Source organism: Myotis myotis, unplaced genomic scaffold (genome assembly GCF_014108235.1).
Source record: "Myotis myotis isolate mMyoMyo1 unplaced genomic scaffold, mMyoMyo1.p scaffold_m19_p_85, whole genome shotgun sequence".
Classification (NCBI taxonomy): Eukaryota; Metazoa; Chordata; class Mammalia; order Chiroptera; family Vespertilionidae; genus Myotis; species Myotis myotis.
In genome coordinates this window covers 13508-34611 of record NW_023416396.1, presented here as the reverse complement: position 1 = coordinate 34611, position 21104 = coordinate 13508, and the positions used below count along the sequence as shown (strand labels likewise).

The 21104-nt window shown below is 43.8% G+C and overlaps 1 protein-coding gene across 4 annotated transcripts in view; it reads left to right on the top strand.

Moving 5' to 3' along the window:
• Positions 1–9636, top strand: part of LOC118662413 (cytochrome P450 3A12-like) — a 35215-nt gene extending 25579 nt beyond the window's left edge. For 2 of the 4 annotated variants that reach the window (XM_036320921.1, XM_036320918.1), the window contains one exon: positions 5534–5735. In XM_036320921.1, the coding sequence (XP_036176814.1) occupies positions 5534–5629 (96 nt within the window). In that variant the 3' untranslated portion in view covers positions 5630–5735. Of the gene's footprint in view, positions 1–5492; positions 5736–9502 lie in introns of those variants that run through there. The other 2 variants (XM_036320920.1, XM_036320919.1) reach the window with 2 other exon arrangements.
• Positions 9637–21104: the final 11468 nt, after the last annotated feature.

Genomic DNA, 21104 nt, shown 5'->3' with positions numbered 1-21104 from the left:
TGGCCACCCCCATGTGGTCAAAGATGGCTGCCCCCATGTGGAACCAAGATGGGCGCCACAAGATGGCTGGCAGGGGAGGGCAGTTGTGGGCGATCAGGCCAGCAGGGGAGAGCAGTTGGGAGGGACCAGGCCTGAAGGGGAGGGCAGTTGGGGGCAACCAGGCCTGCAGGGCAGGACAGTTAGGGGCAACCAGGCCTGCAGGGGAGAGCAGTTAGGGGTGACCAGGCTGGCAAGGGAGGGCAGTTAGGGGTGACTGGGCCAGCAGGGGAGGGCAGTTGGGGGTGATCAGGCCTGCAGGGGAGGACAGTTAGGGATGACCAGGCTGGCAGGGGAGGGCAGTTAGGGGCAATCGGGCTGGCAGGGGAGTGGTTAGGGGGTGATCAGGCTGGCAGGCAGAAGCATTAGGGCAATCAGGCAGGCAGGCAAGTGAGTGGTTGGGAGCCAGCGGTCCTGGATTGTGAGAGGGATGTCCCAGATTGGAGAGGGTGCAGGCTGGGCTGAGGAACACACACACACACACACACACACACACACCCCTGTGCACGAATTTTGTGCACCGGGCCTCTAGTTGTTTAATAATTTATTCTCTAAGCTAGAGGTTCTATTTGGAATCATCTGTGACCTTTAAGATCCCGTTAGTCTGGAGTGCTAAGCCTGTGTTTTTATAAATATCCAACTATAAAGGCCATCTAGAGTCAATGTAGTTAGTGTGACATGATGATGTAGAGTCCTTTGAGAAAAGTTTAAGTTTAGTTTCAAGTCCACTGGAAGGGAAGTGCTGTGCACAGTCCTGAAGTATAGTGATAACTGAATCATGACTTTCAAACACTGTTCTTTTCCACTAGAACTAACAGAAGTTCTTATGTTAGTTGTGGTTCTCAACCATTGGCTGTACAACAAAATAAGTGGAGAGTTATGAAAAATCTTGATGCCTAAGTTATCTCAGATACTAAAATAATTTATCTTTTGTGGCTTTAAAAGCTCCCCCTTTGACTCTCATGTGCAGTCAAGGTTGAGAATCACTGATGAAAGCATTTCTGCCTGATTTCCAGGGCCATCATGGCTTCTTGACCTCTCCTTTTGGGAGCCCTGTTGTGATCAAACTAGGCTCCTTTTACATCTAATAAGAACTCTATGATGGCCCTAACTGGTTTGGCTCAGTGGATAGAGCGTTGGCCTGCAGACTCAGGGGTCCCAGGTTCGATTCCGATCAGGGGCATGTACCTTGGTTGCGGGCACATCCCCAGTTGGGGGTGTGCAGGAGGCAGCTGATCGATGTTTCTCTCTCATCGATGTTTCTGGCTCTCTATCTCTCTCCCTTCCTCTCTCTAAAAAATCAATAAAATATATTAAAAAAAAAACAACCCTCCAGAAGTCTTCCCCATCTAGTCCAGAGCCCATTTTCTTCTGCCATGTTATTGCTACTGCAGGCTGGTATCTTTACTTGTACCACTTAACCTAATACTTTTTCATTAAACTATCCAGTTTGGTTCTTTATATATGTAAGAATGTCTTTAATTCTAGCACCTCATTTTATTCTTTCCATAAATTCCCAAAGGTGCCTTGTAGTCATGCAGGAAATGTTTACAGAGTGATTTGCAGTTGATTTGGAGCTCTTGTATACAAATTTTAATCAATTTAATTTGAAACAATTTAACAATGTGCATTACATATATATGCCTTGAAGTGAAATTACAAAATAGGAAGGTTTTACATTAATAGGTAGATATGGAATCTCTTCTCTGAAGAACATGCAGAATAGTTGCCATTGATTCATATCAAGCAAGGCTCTATAATAAGGCTTATTTCTAGGACTCGTGCAGAAATTATTATGCAGCTCCTTTCCTTAAGTCAGCTTTTTCAGGGAAGAGGAGGATAGAGATAGTTTTCAACGTATTTGTGGATTTAGGCAGCTGTGTAAGGAGTCCTGTAAGTATATACACATGAGGGACGCAGCCCTGAGAGGAAATGGGTCTCTGACACACCTGGGGTGGGGAAGACACTCCCTGAAAACTTCCAGTCTTCTATTGCTGGTGCTTCTCACTCTCCATGACAATTTTCTTGCCCTTCAGTGAACTGAGATCAGAAGGTTACTGTGTTGGAGGCTCCCCCAATACTGAAGAAGTGACTGGGTGAAAATTGAGCTAAAAAATTAATCAAAGGAATGTATAGGTTTTCAGAAGTTCACTATTTACACTACACTTGGGATCTAGGAGGTGTTAGAAAACAGGCACAATGCTTCACAAAGACCTTCTTCCATCATCAAACTGGAAGGTTTCCACTGGTAGAGGTGGCTGGGCTTTAGAAGTTGAGGCTGGTCCATACAATTAAAACATGTAAAATGTACTCAGGATTAATTTGCAAGTTTCAACATACATGAAATGAACTCTACCTGGCTTTTCCAAATATTTTCCCATAATGCCTAAGAATCTGGTTTAAATTTTTAAAACACATCCTTTTTATTTAAAATTTAAAACAGCCCTAACTGGTTTGGCTCAGTGGATAGAGTGTCGGCCTGCGGACTCAAGGGTCCCAGGTTCGATTCTGGTCAAGGGCATGTACCTTGGTTGTGGGCACATCCCCAGTGGGGGGTGTGCAGTAAACAAAACCAAGCAAACATACTTTTGTCTTTGGCCTGGTATAGATTAGGTGCTATATAAAGGGTGTCCCAAAATTCATGCAAGATTTGAATTTTGTGTGAGCATTAACAACAACAACAACAACAAAAAATAAAAACCTAATTTTACTTGGTTTATTGTATCAGATTATAATATCTGTTGCCCTTTGATTTCAATCCCTTCAATTTGATAAGCGTTACCAAGTACCAGTTATGGCCCAGGAGCAGGGACAATGAAGACCAATGAAGACCACGGCTTTGTGTATGTGCCAGCAAAGCCGTGGAGGCCATTTACCCGATGTGCTATTCCATACATAAAGCTATACTGTATACTTTATGAATCAATAAAAAATTTACAATTTTTAATTATAAACCCGTGTTTTCTATCAAAATTACTTCTTGCATGAATTTTGGGACACCCTTTATATATTTTTTCTTGAATGAATGTTTTCACGAATGCTTTTTTTTTTTTTTTTTTTTGTTAAATTTTTTTTTTAATATATTTTTTATTGATTAAGATATTACATATGTGTCCTTGTCCCCACGTTACCCTCAACCCCCCGCCCCCCCCGCTCATGCCCTCACCCCCCCGTTGTCCATGTCCATTGATTAGGCCTATATGCTTGCATGTAAGTCCTTTGGTTGATCTTTCCCCTTACGCCCACCCTCCCCTACCTTCCCTCCAAGTCCCGACAGTCCAATCAATGCCTCTCCGTCTCTGGATCAGTCCTTGTTCATCAGCTTATGTTGTTCATTATATTCCACAAATGAGTGAGATCATGTGGTATTTATCCGCTCTCCAGTTCCATCCATGCTGTGGCAAATGGTAAGAGTTCCTTTTTCTTCTTCCTCTTCTTAAAGAATACCTTTCAGCATTTCATATAATGCTGGTTTGGTGGTGATGAACTCCTTTAGCTTTTTCTTATCCGTGAAGCTCTTTATCTGACCTTCTATTCTGAATGATAGCTTTGCTGGATAAAGTAATCTTGGTTGCAGGTTCTTGCTATTCATCACTTTGAATATTTCTTGCCACTCTCTTCTGGCCTGCATGGTTTCTGTTGAGAAATCAGCTGACAGTCGTATGGGTACTCCCTTGTAGGTAACTGACTGTCTTTCTCTTGCTGCTTTTAAGATTCTCTCTTTATCTTTTGCTCTTGGCATTTTAATTATGATGTGTCTTGGTGTGGTCCTCTTTGGATTCCTTTTGTTTGGGGTTCTCTGCACTTCCTGGACTTGTAAGTCCATTTCTTTCACCAGGTAGGGGAAGTTTTCTGTCATTATTTCTTCAAAAAGGTTTTCAATATCTTGCCCTCTCTCTCCTTCTGGTACCCCTATAATTCTGATGTTGGTACGCTTGAAGCTGTCCCAGAGGTTCCTTACACTATCTTCATATTTTTGGAATCTCTTTTCTTTTTTCTTTTTCGGTTGGGTATTTTTTGTTTCTTTGTATTTCAAATCTTTGACTTGATTCTTGGGATCCTCTTGTCTGCTGCTGGATCTCTGTAAATTATTCTTTATTTCAGTCAGTGTATGCTTAATTTCTAGTTGGTCCTTTTTCATGTCCTCCATGGTCTCACTATACTTATTGAGGGATTCATTAAATTTATCGGCGGTTTCCATAAAATTCTTGAAAAACCTTATAAACGTGGCCTTGAACTCTATATCCAATCGTTTGCTTTCCTCCATTTCTGCCATTTGTGACCTGTTTCTTTGTCTCTGCATTTTGGCAGCTTCCCTGTGTTGATAGAGTGGCCCTGCGCGCCAGGTGTCCTGTAGGGCCCAGTAGCTCAGCCTCCCCAGTTACCTGGGGTGGACACTCTTGGTGCACTCTTGGTGCCTTGGTTGTTGTAGAATCACTGGGAGGAATTGACCTCCAGGCCAATTGGCTGAGAGAATCAGCTGTGTCTAAAGTGGGAGAACTTCTGTGCTGAAGACACCCTTCTGGGGCAAGACTTGCTTCAGTGGGGCTTTGGTGCTCACTGAGTCTGCTCCCTGAGTGTGTCCCTTATGGATCTGAGGAGTTGCAGTCTGGATGGTCCCCCTCTGACTACTGGGTACAGTGGCTCCTGGATCTAAGGAGGTGCTAATTCAGCCTCTGCCTGAGGCCACACAGCAGGAGCCACGAAGAGGCTCAGCTGTGAAGCAATGCAAGCCGCTGCGGGGCCTTGGGCCTTCTCTTGGAAGTTCCGGGTCTGCCTGGCTAGGCTGCAGTTAGGTACATTCACATGCAAAAGCCTCTGCCGCAGCCTGGGTGGGGCGGGGTCTCAGGGAATCAAAGGGCGGAGAAAGCAGCTATGGCTGATTCTCCACCCGGAGTCGCGGGTCTCAGTGACCCGCTAATTGCTGCAAGCACCTCTGAGGGAAAGCCGCCTTCAAGTTCGCCCGCTGCCGAACAGACCAGCTTCTCCCCGTATGAGTCCTGGGTCCCCAGAGACTTCCCGGAACCGGAGTTCAGAGCAGTCGGGAGCTTGTGATTCAAAAAGACAGCCGCGTCCTCAGGTGCCACCCCCTTTCCTCGCGCGCGAGCCGCCGTACCTCTGCACTTCACCTCCGCAGCGCCTCTGGCTCTCAGCATGCTTTTCTTTCCTTCTAGTTGTAGAATTTACACTCAGCCAGCCTTTCTGTTGTTCTGGATGATGTTTGCTCAGTCCTTTGCGGTAATTTTCAATTGTTGTGTGAGGCGACAATTTCCTGGTGTTTACCTATGCTGCCATCTTAGTTTCCTCCTTCACGAATGCTTTAACTGACCAGGATGAGACAGCTTACTAAATAAGTATAAAGAAGTAAAGAATATTATGCTAAAAGTAATTTTTATATGTTTGTAAAGCTTTATTGTGCTTAATGTATCTCATCTACTTGCTTCTGTTGTCAACAGTGTTTAATGAAATGGTTCTCATATGCTGTTAACATTTGCAGATCCCTCTGAAAATAGAGTCTCAAGGACTTACTCAGCCACAAAAACCCATTGTTCTAATGGCGGAGTTGAGAGATGGGACTATAAATGGAGCCTGACATTCCTTAAGGACTTACACATTGTTCTTCAATGAAGTTGTATTCCTTGACCCCAGAGATCTCTATGTACTTTGTGAATAAAACCCAAAAATGAAGATGAACTAAACCTATTGCACTTGATGAATGACTAGCAATTCTGTACATTCATTTAGCTTTCTCAGTGTCTATACAGAGTATTATATATTGCATAATATAAGGGATGTGACTAAAAGCACCAAATATGTAGACCCAGTTTATTGGGTTCTTATAATACTGGCTCCATCCATTCCCACTTGGTACTGTCTGCTGTTCCTTAACACTAATCAAGAATACAAATTTCTCTATAATTTTATCAATAAACATTAATGAAAACAAGAATTATTTTGGTAATGGCAGTAGAGACATTAATATCACACTTTATTTTGAATATTCTGTATTGTATGTTATATTGAGCAATTCAATAAACATATTTTCACAATAGATTATCTAATACTTTCATGCACAGGAGGAGGAATCTATAGAACCAAATTAGTGGGAGCCAGCTACTAAATGTTTTAACTATCACGAACCCTGCTTGGAAGGGACCTTTTTTGAAACTCCAATTTGATATATTAAGATACGTGAGTGGAGAGGGATGGCACAAAGTTTGGCTACATAAAGGAAGATTGATCAAATAAGTAAATGTATTATGGATAATGAAAGCCAGGCTGCGTGGCAAGCATGGCTCAGTGGTTGAGCGCTGACCTATGAACCAGGAGGTTCACGGTTCCATTGCCAATCAGGGCACATGCCCAGGTTGTGGGCTTGATCCCTGGTGTGGGGCGTGCAGGAGGCAGCCGATGAATGATTCTCTCTCATCACTGATGTTTCTATCTCTCTCTCTTTCTCCCTTCCTCTCTGAAATCAATAAAATTAAAAAATAAAGAAAATCAGGCTTCTCACTATCAGAGAAGGATTGTCACTGATTTTGAAAGAGAGAAAACCGGAATGAGCCCTGTGGACATAGAGATTGGAAGGGAATGTATTGGGAAAATTCATGCTTTTCTATACAGATAGATGATAGCTAGGTAGATAGATGTTTGTGTATGTACATGACTGTCTATACACACATATAAAGGGGTAGGGTCCCAGCAGCTGTCCTGATGGGAGGGCGAAGATGACCGCTGCCAGTAGTATGTGATGATGGAGATGGAAGGCTCTTTCTGAATTCGTTAACCAGATCTGTCACTTACAAGTGGGGTGACCCAGTTATTTAATCTTGATGAACCTCAGAATCCTCATCTGTGAAGCAGGGATAATAATAGCACCTACCTCAGGGATGGAGAACGTCTGGCCCACAGGCACTATAAGGCCTGCAAAATCATTTGGTCTGGGTCTGCCAAGGCATTAGGGGAGAGCTACTTAAATATTTGACCAAGTATAGCAGGCTATTTTTTATTTATTTATGGGCTTTCTATTCTCTTCCATTTATTTTGATTTTTTAAAATTCTTTATTGTTGAAAGTTTTACATATGTCTCTTTTTTCCTGCATTGACCTCTCCCTGCCTGCTCTTGCTTCCCAACACATGCCCCTACCCCACTATTGTCTGTGTCCATTGGTCCTGTTCATATGCATGGATTCAAGTCCTGTGGTTGATCTCTTACCCACCCCACCCTCCCCTGCCTTCCCTCTGAGGTTTGACAGTCTATTCAATGCTTCTATGTGCACACTGCACATATCTTATTTTGAAGTAAAAAAACAAAACGGGAACAAATACAATATTTGTATTTGCATGTGGCCCGTGGGCCGTAGTTTGAGGACCTCTGTTCTAGGTCTTAATGTCTTCTGGTTTTGTTGAATTGACTTTAGGTTAAGTGCCAAAAGCAGGCACTGGGCTTACAGCCCGCTGTGTGAGGTTTCAATGGTCCCTTGGCCCTGGCCACATTTGCTGAAAGCTTGACCTTCCCTTTTTCAGTGACTTGCAAATGGTTTACATAATTGTGCATATGACTTTCCTGTTATGACATAAGAAACTGGTACTAATGATTAATTAAACTGGACTATTTACAGAGTGATATTACCTCTGCACTCTCCATCTTATGTCGTGGGCTGGCATGGCCATGGCATACTCAGCCCCACATTGGGTGCCTTATGTGCCGCGCCAGCTCAGCCAGGTTTGGTGAGCCCATGTGGGGGCAGTGAAGGATTGAGAAAAGAGACAAGAGAATGAAAGCTGGGTCTCGGCAGGATGCTGCCCTCTCTGATGGAGAGAGACAGTGCCACGGACTACAAGCCGTATCTTTTATTTTATAGCCAGATTCCACAAGGCAAAGTAAGGGTGTTGTCAAGATGTTTACAACATTCTCGTGGGTTTCGATCCTACTCAATTACATGCACCTGAACTCTATCAAGCCCACATCACTCAGACATGTGGGGCCACATGTTTGGACCGTAGGTTCAAGCTTACAACTATAGCTGTTGGCTATAATTGTTCTGGGAAGGCTCTGCCCTCCAAGCTGGGTCTTGCACGTGTCCATGAGAGGACTGTGCCCTCTCATTAGTCCAAGGCTTGAACCTGTCCAAACACTGTAGCCGCTATCCACAATCTTATTAAATTTGAGGGTGCTTGTACAAAGCGGAGATGATTTCTTCATTCAGATACTCATTCAAAACCTCCATGCCAGGTATAGAACTCTCAGGCTCTAGGAGTATAGCAGTGAATAAATCATGGTTTCTACCCAAGATGATTTCATAATTTAATTGTAGAGATAGAAACATAATTATTGTACAATCATTGAGCCCCCAGACACCCTTTTTCTGGCCTACGGGGAAAGGAGACTAGATCTGTATTAGTCTGCTAGGGCTGCTGTAGCAAAGTACAATAGACTGGTGGCTTAAATAGCAGAAATTAATTTTCTCACAGTTATGGAGGCTGGAAGTCCAAGATCAAAGTGTCAGCAGGGTTGGTTCCTACTGAGGCCTCTCTCCTTGGCTGCCAGATGGCCATGTTCTCCCTGTATCTTCACATGGTCTTCCCTCTGTACCTGTCTGTGTCTGAATCTCCTTTTCTCATAAGGATACCAGTCATATTAAATTGGGACTCACCCATATGCTCTCATTTAAAGTTAATTAGCACTTTAGAAGCCCGGTCTCCAACTACACAGGAACGTTTTGAAGTGCTGGAGGTTAGGATTTCCACATATGGATTTTGGGGGTGGGGGACACAATGCAGCCTATAACAGGATCTGAGGGGAGCCTCTGGGCCTGCACATGGATGTTACAGGAGGGCTAAGAGGAATCCTCATACACAGAGCAGTGAATATGCTCTCTCATTAAGGTTGGGTGGAGGGTGGGGCTGGGCCCACGATGCCAGTTAGAAGGCTCCAGGTTAGCAAGGGAAACTCTCAGGCCTCATAGAACCATGAATGCAACAGTAGACCCTTGAAGACCCTCTGCAGAGCGAGGACAGGAAAATATATTGCCTGCAAGACTTTTGCAGTGGGTCAGGGTCTCAGGGAGTCATCAGGTGGAGCCAGTAGAGTTCATCTGGCTAAAGCAGATTAAGATTTACTGTGTACAAAGAAGGCTCTGCACAAGAACGCTGGTTCCTGTTGGGTGCATGGGGTGATGGTCTGAGGCCCACTTTTCCATTCCCACAGTTCATATCCCCAAATATCCCAATTTCATTCTGAGAGGAGCAGGGAAAGAGGGAGTTAGCAAGGCCAAACTTAGAGAAGTTTATTACCCAAATGAAACCAAGAAGTTGTTTTATGGAAGCAAAATTTCTTCCACCCCAGTTTTACCCCAGTTAGGGACTCATGGGGATGAAGATCTCATTTATGAAAAGTTAAAAAGCTACATATTCTTTGAGCATCTGTGTGCATTCAAAAGTGCTATGTCTCTTATTTCTACAGTTGGTACCATAACAACTGATGAACAAAGATGAAATAAGGGTAGAAGATTCAAGATGGCAGCTGAGGTGAAAAGTTACACTAACCTCTTCCCATGACCACATCAAAATTACAACCAACTTATAGAACAATAAACTGGATAACCATCTGGGGACTAGCTGAAAGATACAAAGAATCCATGCCTAGACCAGTTGGAAGGCAGAGATGCCAGAAATGGGCTGGCCTCACACCCACCTGCAGCAGTTGAGAATCTGGAGGGATATCTCAGCTGCAGAGGTCCCTCATGAGGAGCAAGAGGCCCCCACTAGATGCCAGACTCCCCACCCCCTAGGACCAGTGCTAGAAAAGGGAGCCTACCAAACATCTAGCTGTGAAAATCAGTGGGGATTCGGTCCAACTGGGTGAGACGGTAGGTCGCAGAAAACTTAGGCATCTTCTTAAAGGGTTACACACAAAATCTCGCTCGAAGGTGCTCACCTTGGGCTCCGGCAGAGCGATGGCAGCTACAGAGAGTGTCTGGGGTCATACAGGAAGATTCTGAGTTGTGTGGCTTTAGGGTGAGGGACATTTTCCCATGCACCCAACAGGAGCCAGCGTTCTTGTGCAGAGCCTTCTCTACACACAATCAAATCTTAATCTGCTTTAGCCGGATGAACTCTACTGGCTCCACCTGATGACTCCTTGAGACCCTTCCCCACCGCAAAAGTCCACAGGCCCCATGAAGGTGGTGACTCTCCTTGGTGTGTACCCTGAGACTTTCGCTAAGTAGCCTCAGACCCAGGACTGGTGCTGAGTTCAATCCATATAAACCTGTTGAACACCACTCCGCCCTATCTGGTGACTCACTGAGATCCTGCCTCATACAACTGACATACCACCCGAGGCGCTTTCTGTGGCTGAGCCCAATGGGCAGCCAGCAGGTTATGGTGGGTCTCGGAAAGACTTGGGCCTCTTACTGACTTGTCCCTGGCCTGGTCTTTATGGCAGCCAGCTTTGGAATGTAGCACGGCCCCTCCCACATTCACCTCAGTGCAGCATAGGCAACTACCAACCATGGGGTGTTTTGCAGCTCCTAACAGGAAGCCAGGGCTGATCACAGGCAGTCTGACATTAACCAGCACCAGAGTCCATTCAAAAAAATTTCAGAAACAATACACTTGGTGGCTGATTTAAGACCACAACAGAGCTTGACCTGATTAGCTCCAAAAGTAATAAACCCAAAGGGAGGTCTCGAGGATTAGACGCAGCTGGGGCAGATTCTGCTTCCTGGATCAGCCTCCACACAGCAGCTTGTGATCAGCGCCAATCCTCATAATCAGCCAGTCTGAGGGTCAACTCCACCCACAGATGTGCCAACAGCAATCAAGACTTAACTATGATAGTAAAAGGCTTACATAACCCACACAAGGAATAATCCTGGAGCACCCAGCTCAGGGGATCATGGAGACTGTGCCAATGAGCATCACCGAACATCTACAGCATAAGGCCACTCTGCCAAGACTGGGAGCATAGCTCTACCTAACACACAGAAACAAACACAGAGAAGCAGCCAAAATGGGAAGCAAAAGACACATGCCCCCAATGAAAGAACAAGAGAAATCTCCAGGAAAAATAATGAAATAAAACTGAGGCAAGCAGTCCACCAAATACAGAGTCCAAAGCAACACTTATAAGAATGTTGAAGGAACTTAGGGGAAGAGTAGATGAACTCACTGAGAACTTAAAAATGAGAGAGTAAGCAGAAAATGCCATAAAGAAACTATAAAAAAGAAGCAGTCAGAAACGAAGACTATCATATTTGAAATGATGAGTAAGTACACTAGAAGGAATCAAAAGCAGGTTAGATGGAGCAGAAGATCAAATCAGCAAGTTGGAAGACAAGGTAGCACAAAACACCCAATCAGAACAGCAAATAGAAAAAAAAATTAGAAATAGTTTAAGGCATCTCTGGGACAACATTAACCATAACAATATCCACCTCACTGGGGTACTGAAGGAAAAGAGAGAGAGAGCAAAGGACTGAGAAACTATTTGAAGAAATAATGACTGAAACGTGTTTAACTTGGAATTCTAGCCCATCCCTACTTTGCAATAATCAGCCAATGGTCTCTCTGTTCCAGTCTCAGATCCCCTTCCCTTGTCTCCCTTAGATCAGGCAGGGGGAGACTTCCATATCCTACCCAGGGCGGGCGAAGGGGGGCAACAGCCATTGGCAGCAGGAAACAGTTACTGAAAATAGATCATCTTCCCTCATCAACCCTAAAAGATTTTAGGGATAGAAGTCTCTGAGGAGGGAATATAGCAGGATAGTAAAAAACTAGGAAAATTACTGGGCAAGTAGAATGGGGAAACGGAGACAAGAAAATTAGGCAAGGCCAAAGAGTTTGGGCAATTTACAGCCAGCTTGTCAGTCTCAAGACCTTCCCTTCCCTTCCCTAACCAAGGGCACTGGAGAGCAAATGATTCACACCCTCCTCCCTAACCAGAAAATACGTAGCTTAAATCACCCTGGAGTGGGAAAAGAGAACAGAGACCCAAATAATGCCATGTGTGCCAGCTAAACAGGTGAAGTTGGGGAACAAATAAAACCCTCATTAAAGCCAGCCAGACCTGATTTAAAAGTAGAACAGTAAACAGACCAACGAATTATAAAGAAACTCCCCTATACACTCATTTTAATGCATCAGTATATTAAAAATGCACCTGGAAAGATGAGACTATTTAACTGAAACCCTCCCCTAAGATTCTCACCTGCAAAACACACAGACACACACATATGCACACACACACACACACACACACACACGAATAAAAAGCTCTCAGGACAAAGTCTCAATGTGGCTTGCTCTGGAGCACACCCATGCCCCTCTGGGCATGAACTTTTTATTTCTAAGGGTCCCCATGAGACTTACAACCAGGGGAGCAATGGGCAACATCAACTGGACTCACCCCCTGATCTGTCTCTAAAGCCTCCTTTTTCTCTGACTTCCCAGTGAGCTACAGGGGACCCACCTTAGCTCACTTCCATCACTGCGACCTTCCCTTCCCAGTGAGCTGACAGCAGCCCCGCCTTGGCTCACTTCTTTTCCTGTAACTTTTCTAGAGAGCCAAGTAGATCACCGCCTAGCCTCCCCCCCCACCCCAACCATCCCCTCCCCGCCACCCCCCCCCCCCCCGCTGTTTCTTCTACCCTCATTTCTTCCTTTGTTTCGCTGTCCCCAGCATTAATAAACATACTCTCAAACCCACCGGGACTTGTGTTGTGAAATCTTTCTAACACAAAATTAAGAACCCACACACTGCACAGGCTGAGGCCAATCCGCTCAGGGCCAGTCCCTTTCCAGTAACAATGGTACCTTGCACAAGTGATTTAAACTTTCTGTGTGTTTGCTCATTTGTAATTGGGCTGATTTAAATAAGAGTAGCCACTGCATACAGCTATTTTGAGGAGTAAGGGGAGTGCTTAGAATGGTGTCTGGCATGAAGAGCTTGTGATGACTTTCCTACTCTACTTCTAGGTTCCAACATTTACTTCTGGTTTCCTTTGTCCCCATGGACTTGTGGCTTTTAAGAAAAACCCTTTCTTGCATATTATGGGGTTTCTGGAGGCTTCAGAAGTAAATGCATGTGTTCAACCACCATGTTCAAGTTCCTGAGAGGAATCTTAAAGATGAGGCAATTGGGAGAGAATAAGACAGGAAAAGCAGCATGAGCAAAAAACCCATGGGAAGGGGTTGGGTAGAGGGGTTGCTCCTGGACCTGCAAAGACTCCAGTCTGAGGCAGTGTGAGGTCTGAGGAGAGGCACTGGGAACACAACTGGGATGGTCACCTCTCACCCGGATGAGGCACTGGCAGTGCCCGATTTGAGAGAGTCAATCCTGGGCACAGCCTGATTAGATGTGCAAAGGTTGCCCTCTGAAAGAACATCAGCCAGGAGTCTCTGGTTCTAATCTGGGTAAGAGATTATGAGAATCTGATTAGGGTAAGGGTGTTGGACGTGAGAGAGGGCAAGTTTGAAAGACGTTTAAACTCTTTTTTAAAATATATTTTTATTGATTTCAGAGAGGAAGGAAGAGGGAGAGAGATAGAAACATTATGAGAGAGAATCATTGGTTGGCTGCCTCCTACAAGCCCCCTACTAGGGATTGAGCCTGCAACCCATGTATGTGCCCTGACCAGGAATCAAGCCATAATCTCCTGGTACATAGGTCGTTGCTCAACCACTGAGCCACACTACCAGGCATATGATTAGAATTTCTTAATTTGGTTTAACACCTATTTATCCATCTCTCTACTCACCCATCAACTGATTTCATTTTTTGATGCTTTTCACGGTAAGTTGCAGAATGAGAACACTTGGTCCCTGCAGCAGGTATGTAATGAACTAAATGAACCTTGGTGTGTAAATAAAATTAATCTACTGACTCAGCCTTTATTTTAAAATTTGATATTTTGTTTCTCATTTTTTGGCATCACTATTGATTTTTTACATATTGCATTAGGATGTATAAGTATTACTGTGATATTTGACAAATTTGAACTGAAGTAGCCTCTCCTTCTCCTCCCTCTCACTCTGAGCCTGCCTTGAAGTTCCACTGAACTTTATAAATTCCTTGTGCTGGTGAGAAGAGAATGAGCTCTCCCTGCTCCTTTTTGGTTCCTTTTGGGTTTTGGGAACTGTTTAGAAACAAATTCTGCCCCACCTGAGGAGCAGGGTGAAAGGAATTTCAACCGATGGGGGCTTTAAGATCCCACCAGGGTGGGGAAAGGTGGGTGTGGTGGGCCTGCTCCAGGTCCTGTGCTGTCACAGCTGGGCAGACTCCACCAGCCCTAATAAGAAATCCAGGAAGTTAAGGCTCTAAACATTTATGAGTTCAGTGGCTCCTCACACAGGAGCCATTCACTTTATTTATTAAAAAGAGCCATTCAATTTATTTATTTTTCAAATTAAATTTATTGGGGGTAAAACTGATCGATAACATTGCATAATATTCACATCAAAATTACAACTAAAATACAGAACAACCATCATTCAGAACCACCTGAATGGAAGTCCTACAATTAGAGAAGTAAAGAAAAAAGCACATTGAGACTAGCAGAGGAATGGAGCCGCTGAGCCGGCTGGTCCGACACCCATGTGTGCGTTTTTTTAATCAGGAGGGAGATGGTCTTTGTGGAGGCCGCCCATGGGGAGCAAGGCTCCAGACCCTCAGCCCAGGCTTCCAGAGCTGGGAAGAGAAGTCCCCATAACGATGGGTTGTAAAAACTAGCAGGGATTGGGGCTCAGTGACACGGAGGCTGCTGGAATCGCAAGTGTTTCTCTTAAAGGACCTGTGCACAAACTTACCCAGTCTGCTGCTTCTGAGCTCCAGCGCCGGGGGACCCAGACACATACATGGAGGGACTGGATTGTCCGGCATGGGGCAGGAACTCTGGGGCTTTCTCCCAGGTGGAGGTGCTCCCAGTGATCAGGTTCTTGTACTGGGACCTCCCCTGTTGCAGGACTGACTTGCTGTCAGATCTGAGTTCCCATCATGGCAGCCCACACTTTTGCTCTGCCCTGGGATTCCCTGAGACCCCGCCCCACGCAATTTACAAACGCACCCAAGCTGTGCACAGAGACTTTTGCATATAAATAGCCTGACCTTTCTCAGGCTAAAAATCTGTCAAACAAACTGCAGCTGGGTCAGGGAGCCCCACACCTTTCAATAAAAGGCCCAAGACCCAGGACCAGCATGGAACAGAGATAAATCTCAGAGGGAAAGGGGGTGGGTGGGAAGAGATTAACCAAAGATCTTACCTAAGGACAGAGTCATAAGGTGATGAAGGCCTGAGATGGAGCAGGAACTGGGTGGAGGGCAAAAGGGGACATCTGTAATACTCTCAACAATAAACATGAAAAAAATTAAATTAAAAAATTTTTTTAAAAATGGGCAGAAGACCTGAATAGACATTTCTTCAAAGAGGACATACAAATGGCTGAGAGACATATGAAAAAAATGCTCAAAGTCAATAATCATCAGAGAAATGCAAATTAAAACCACAATGAGGTATCATCTCACACCTGTCAGAATGGCTATCATCAAAAAAATCAACAAACAAGTGCTGGTGAGGATGTGGAGAAAAGGGAACCCTAGTTCACTGCTGGTGGGAATGCAGATTGGTGCAGCTACTGTGGAAAACAGTATAGAGTTTCCTCTGACAATTAAAAATGGAAATTCTATTTGACTCAGTGATCCCACTTCTGGGAATATATCCTAAAAAACAAAAAAAAAAACACCAATCAGAAAGAATATATGCACCCCTATGTTCATAGCAGCATTATTTACAACACTAAGATTTGGAAACAGCTGAAGTGCCTATCAGTAGATGAATGCATAAAAAAGTTGTGGGATCCCTAGCTGGTTTGGCTCAGTGGATAGAGCGTTGGACTATGGACTGAAGGGTCTTGGGTTCCATTATGGTCACAGGCCTGGGTTGTGGGATTGATTCCCAGTAGGAGGCATGCAGGAGGCAGCCAATCGATTATTCTCTCTCATCATTGATGTTTCTATCTCTCTCTCCCTCTCCCTTCCTCTCTTAAATCAATAAAAAATATATTTTAAAAAGCTGTGGGACATTTACACAATGGAATACTATGCACCTGTAAAAAAGAGGAATCTCTTACCCTTTGGGACAGCATGGATGGACCTGGAAAATATCATGCTAAGTGAAATAAGCCAATCTGAGAAAAACAAATATCACATGATCTCACTTATTTGTGGAATCTAATGAACAAATAAAGCATGGAGGCATGGAACAGACTGACATACCTCGATGTGGGGTTGGGGGGACCAGTAGAGATAAAGCAAAGAACTTAAATACTTCTATGCATAGCCCACGGATATGGGCAATAGGGCAGTGAAGACACAGGGGGGAGTAGGGCCTGGAAGGAGAGGGGTAAAGTGTGTGTGTATGTGTGTGTGTGGGGGGGTGTAAATGGGAGATATCTGTAATACGATCAGCAATAAAAAGTATATTAAAATAAATAAAATGATATAAAATAATGTTTTTATACTATGAATGATAATATTTTATTTAGGGTTTTTGGTAGATGTTTTTATCAGATTAAAGAAATCCCTAGTATGAGTAATTTAAGATTTTTCATATCATTAATGTGAGTTTAGTATCATCAAATAGAAGTATTGAGCCCTGGCCAGTTTGGCTCAGTAGATAGAGCGTTGGCTTGCGGACTGAAGGGTCCCAGGTTCGATTCCGGTCAAGGGCATGTACCTTGGTTGCGGGGCACATCCCCAGTAGGGGGTGTGCAGGAAGCAGCTGATCAATGTTTCTCTCTCATCATTGTTTCTAACACTCTATCCCTCTCTCTTCCTCTCTGTAAAAAATCAATAAAATATATATTTTTAAAAAGTATTGAGATGATATGACTTTTCTCTTTTAATCAGTTAATGTGATCATTGATATTTGTATTTTTTCTGTTAACCACCCTTGAGTTCCAGGGCCAAATCAAACTTCTTGGCCATGGTGTATTATCACTGATGGATTTGGAGTGTGATGATTTTTTTTTTTAGGGTTTTTACATTGAAGTCCTGAGTGTAACTGGCATGCAATATTCATTTCCTATCCTGTCTTATCTGATTTGGGTCAAGTTGGTACTGTCCTCATCGAATGAGCTAGACATGAAGCATTCTTTTGTAATTATCTGGATTGATTTTATGTGACACTTTACATTCTTTTGGTTTCACATCTGTGGGAGTATCCTCTAAGATGGTCACCAATGGCCCCTGCCTCCTGTTAGTTACACACCTGTGTTATCCCATCTCCTTGGTTTGGGCTGGATCACACAACTTGGTTCTAAAAGATAGTATATGGCAAAAGATATGGTATGCCTCTTCTGAGATAAGGTTACAAAAAGTCTAATTTTGTCCTAGCCCTCTTGGCTCAGTGGATAGAGTGTCGGCCTGCGGACTGAAGGGTCCCAGGTTCGATTCCAGCCAAGGGCACATGCCTGGGTTGAGGGGCTCAATCCCTAGTGGGGGCGTGCAGGAGGTAGCCAATCAATGATTCTCTCTCATCATTGATGTTTCTCTCTCTCTCTCTCCTTCTCCCTTCCTCTCTGAAACCAATAAAGAAATATTTAAAAACAAACTAACAAACAAAAAACCCCCACAAAAAGTCTAATCTTTGGCTTTGACTAAAAAGTTGGTCATTAATGCATCCTTTGGTTTGATTTATGACCAAAAGGCGGAATTGTGAATTTAAAAAGAGGTTCTATGGGAAGTAACCTCACATGATGATCTGACCATAAATTCCTAACTGGGCAGGTAACGTTCAGTACTCATGCCATATAGCTTTTTAGTAAGAGGTTTATCCTTTTCCTAAGCACGCCATGTCCATTGTTTAAAATGCCTCCATTTAGACCCCTCCTTCTAATGGATGAACTATCCTTTCAGATCCCCCCTTCTAAGATTTACCCACCTTCAAGAGAGCAAATGATTTTAACTATCCTATAGTCCAATCCCTGCCTTGCTTTCTCTCACCTTCATGTAATCTTCCTTATATTTCCTCCTTAATTTCAAATGCACAAAACAAAGTGCAAAACCGTTATTCATTGAAGCACTTGAGATCATGCTCCCCAGCATAAGTTGTCAGTTTGGCTCAAATAAACTCATAAAAAAAAATTTTTTTTTAAAAAACATATATGGCTTCCATTTTGGGCACCTGCTCTCACTCACTCATTCTGAAAGAAGCCAGTTGCCATGTTTCGACCTGCCCTATGAAGAAACCCAGGTATGAAAGAACTGCGGGAGGCCTATGGCCAAGAGCCAATGATGAACTCAGGCCATGAGCTTGTGAGGAACTAACACCTGTGAATAACCACCTAAATTGATCTGAAAGTAAATCATCCCTCACTCAAGTCTTAGGATGGGAGTGCAGCCCAGCCTGACAGGAGGACTGTAACCTCATGAGAGAGCTTGAGCCAGAAGTTTCTAGCTAAGCCATACCTGGATTCCTAACCAAGAAACTGACAGAATTAATGTTTGTTGTTTTATTTTTTAAAATATGTTTTTATTGATTTCAGACAGAGGAAGGGAGAGGGAAAGAGAGTTAGAATCATCAATGATGAGACAGAATCATTGATCAGCTGCCTCATGCATGCTCCTTACTGGGGATCGGGCCTGCAACCTAGGCATGTACTCTGACTGGGAATCAAACACGACTTCTTGGTTCATGGGCCGATGTTCAACCACTGAGCCATACCCGTCTGGCTACTTGTTGTTTTAAGTTGTTGCATTTTAGGATAATATGTTAGAGTGCATTAATAACTAGTGTACCTATCCTGGCCTTTGGCTACTTATTTGGTTTCAGCCATAACTGCAGGATACATCCAAACAAGGAAAAGGTAGGGTTCATCTGATAATTATTGACTATTAATTCACTCCCCCAAACACAAAGCCTTTATATATTCTTTTTGGAAACAAAACTTGTGTTATCCCATCTAATATGCTTTATTCTTCTCTAAAATCAAACATAACTGCTTTATTCTTTCTCTAAAATCAAACATAACTGCCTTGATTTCATAACTAAACCTAATATGACCACTCCCTGGCCCTATTCACCTTAGGGACTGGTCCAGCAGGTTGGAATATATCCCAAGACTCATAGGCTAGTCATTCCTTAGGACTAAAATGTAGCTAGCACCGTGTCCTAAACAATGCAAATGGTCTGGCTCCTCAAGGGGAAACATCCCACAGAAGGAAACATCTAACAAGAAAAGACTTACATACTAAGAGTTGCATTAAAGTGTAAAAAAATGCATTATGTGTTGGAAGCACACCCACATAACCCACGCCTCTTATCTACTCGTGCGTGTACTTATGAGCTCATCACCTTCTTCCAGAACTCTGCTCTAAATGCTTACAGTACAAATATGACTAAGACCCAGGTATTATTCAAGTTGAATAATTAACAGATAATTTTAGTATAACAAAGTTAAAGTAATTACACAGGTCTGAGAAACATAATGTCCTCATCAACAGAGAATGGCTTATCTGCTTTCTTGGTCTCCTTAGCAAATGGTCAAAGTTGAATCTCAAATAACATTCAAGGAAGCATGAGGCTCAGATATCAGTATAATAGGACAGGCTGTCAGGGACCCAGGAATGTGAGGAGCACCATTAGGCTGATACTCTTGTCCTTTTATAATGTTAGCTCCAGTGGCACCTCTTCTGGGAAACCCGTCCTGACATCCACTGGCCGAGAGAATTGCTCAGAGCATGAGGAGGCAGAGTTATTTTGAAATTATTTGTGCATTAGATTCAAATTTCACAGGATACAAATGAAAGCAAGATGATGTGCCTGTAACTCAACTCGCAGTAAGGTAAAACTTGATCTTGCCAATTCCCAGCAACAAGTTGGTATCTAAGTTTTGGTGGCTGGGCCTGTGGAGATGTGGCAAAAAGATGTGGAGGAGATGAGCAAGTTGATTGGGCTCAGTCAATTAGGATTAGTTTCTATGCCTGCTGTGTTCAGTCCATGTGCCAACACTGAATATATGACTCAGGATCCTTGCCCTTGAGGGTGGGGACTGTATGGTTTGTAGCCCATAGCCTGGCATGACAACTCCACATAACATTCATGCACTTGGCCTTAAGTCAATGCACAGATGAGTAAATGTATTCCTGCATTGCACTTTCCAGTGGAGCTATGGAATTTAACAGGTACCTCTGGGAGAAAACCTTAACCAGAGATGACAAACTATGATGGTAGAAATTTCAAACTTCATAACAAGCTTCCAAATAAATAAAGGGAAGTGGGTGAGATAGTTGGGACTTCCTGCATTGTACCAATGAGACATCCACCCACTCCATCCCGTTTTATGCAACCCTGGAGAATTTCTGGCCAGAGGGATCTAAAGAATTAGATGAGTATCACTTTCTGCAGAAGGACTGAAAGTGAGCAAAGATAAAGAGAGAAGGAAGTACACAAACAGCTTAAATGTCTCCTGTTTCTTTGAGTTTTAAGAACATTTAAGGTTTCCTTTGTACATAATCCATGGTTTCTCCAGCCAAGCAGACACAGAACATGAGTCTGAGGGATGACAATGAGCTGGTAGAATTTCCAGACCCTCAGTATTTGGATTTCTTGCATCAGGAATGTGGCAGAAAGTTCACAGGTGACACTGACGCTATTGCAGCCCTACACCTACCAGCTCTTCACAGCCCATTAGAAAACCCCCACTAGTCAAAAAACAAGGAAGCCATCTTCTCTAACCCCTCTTGCCTCAGAGAAAAACACATGCCGTTTCTGGGGTCCTTGTGCAGTGCGTGCTGCCCAGAGGGACATTCGCAGTGTCCGTGGTGGCTATGGTGTTCAGGACTCCCTTGGCCACCCAGCTGCTGTTCTCCTCTTCACACCCATGGTCTTGGACTTGCAGTCTTTCCAGAGGGAGGGAGCCATTCTTTCGTCATGAATCTGTCTAACCCTCTGTCTACTGCAGGACCCTCTGAGGGGTGGGACAGGAAGCAGGATGAATTGATAAGCTTGGTGTAGCCATCGCCATCTTGACCATGTCCTGCCTCTCCTTCGGGGGCAGGGATCAGC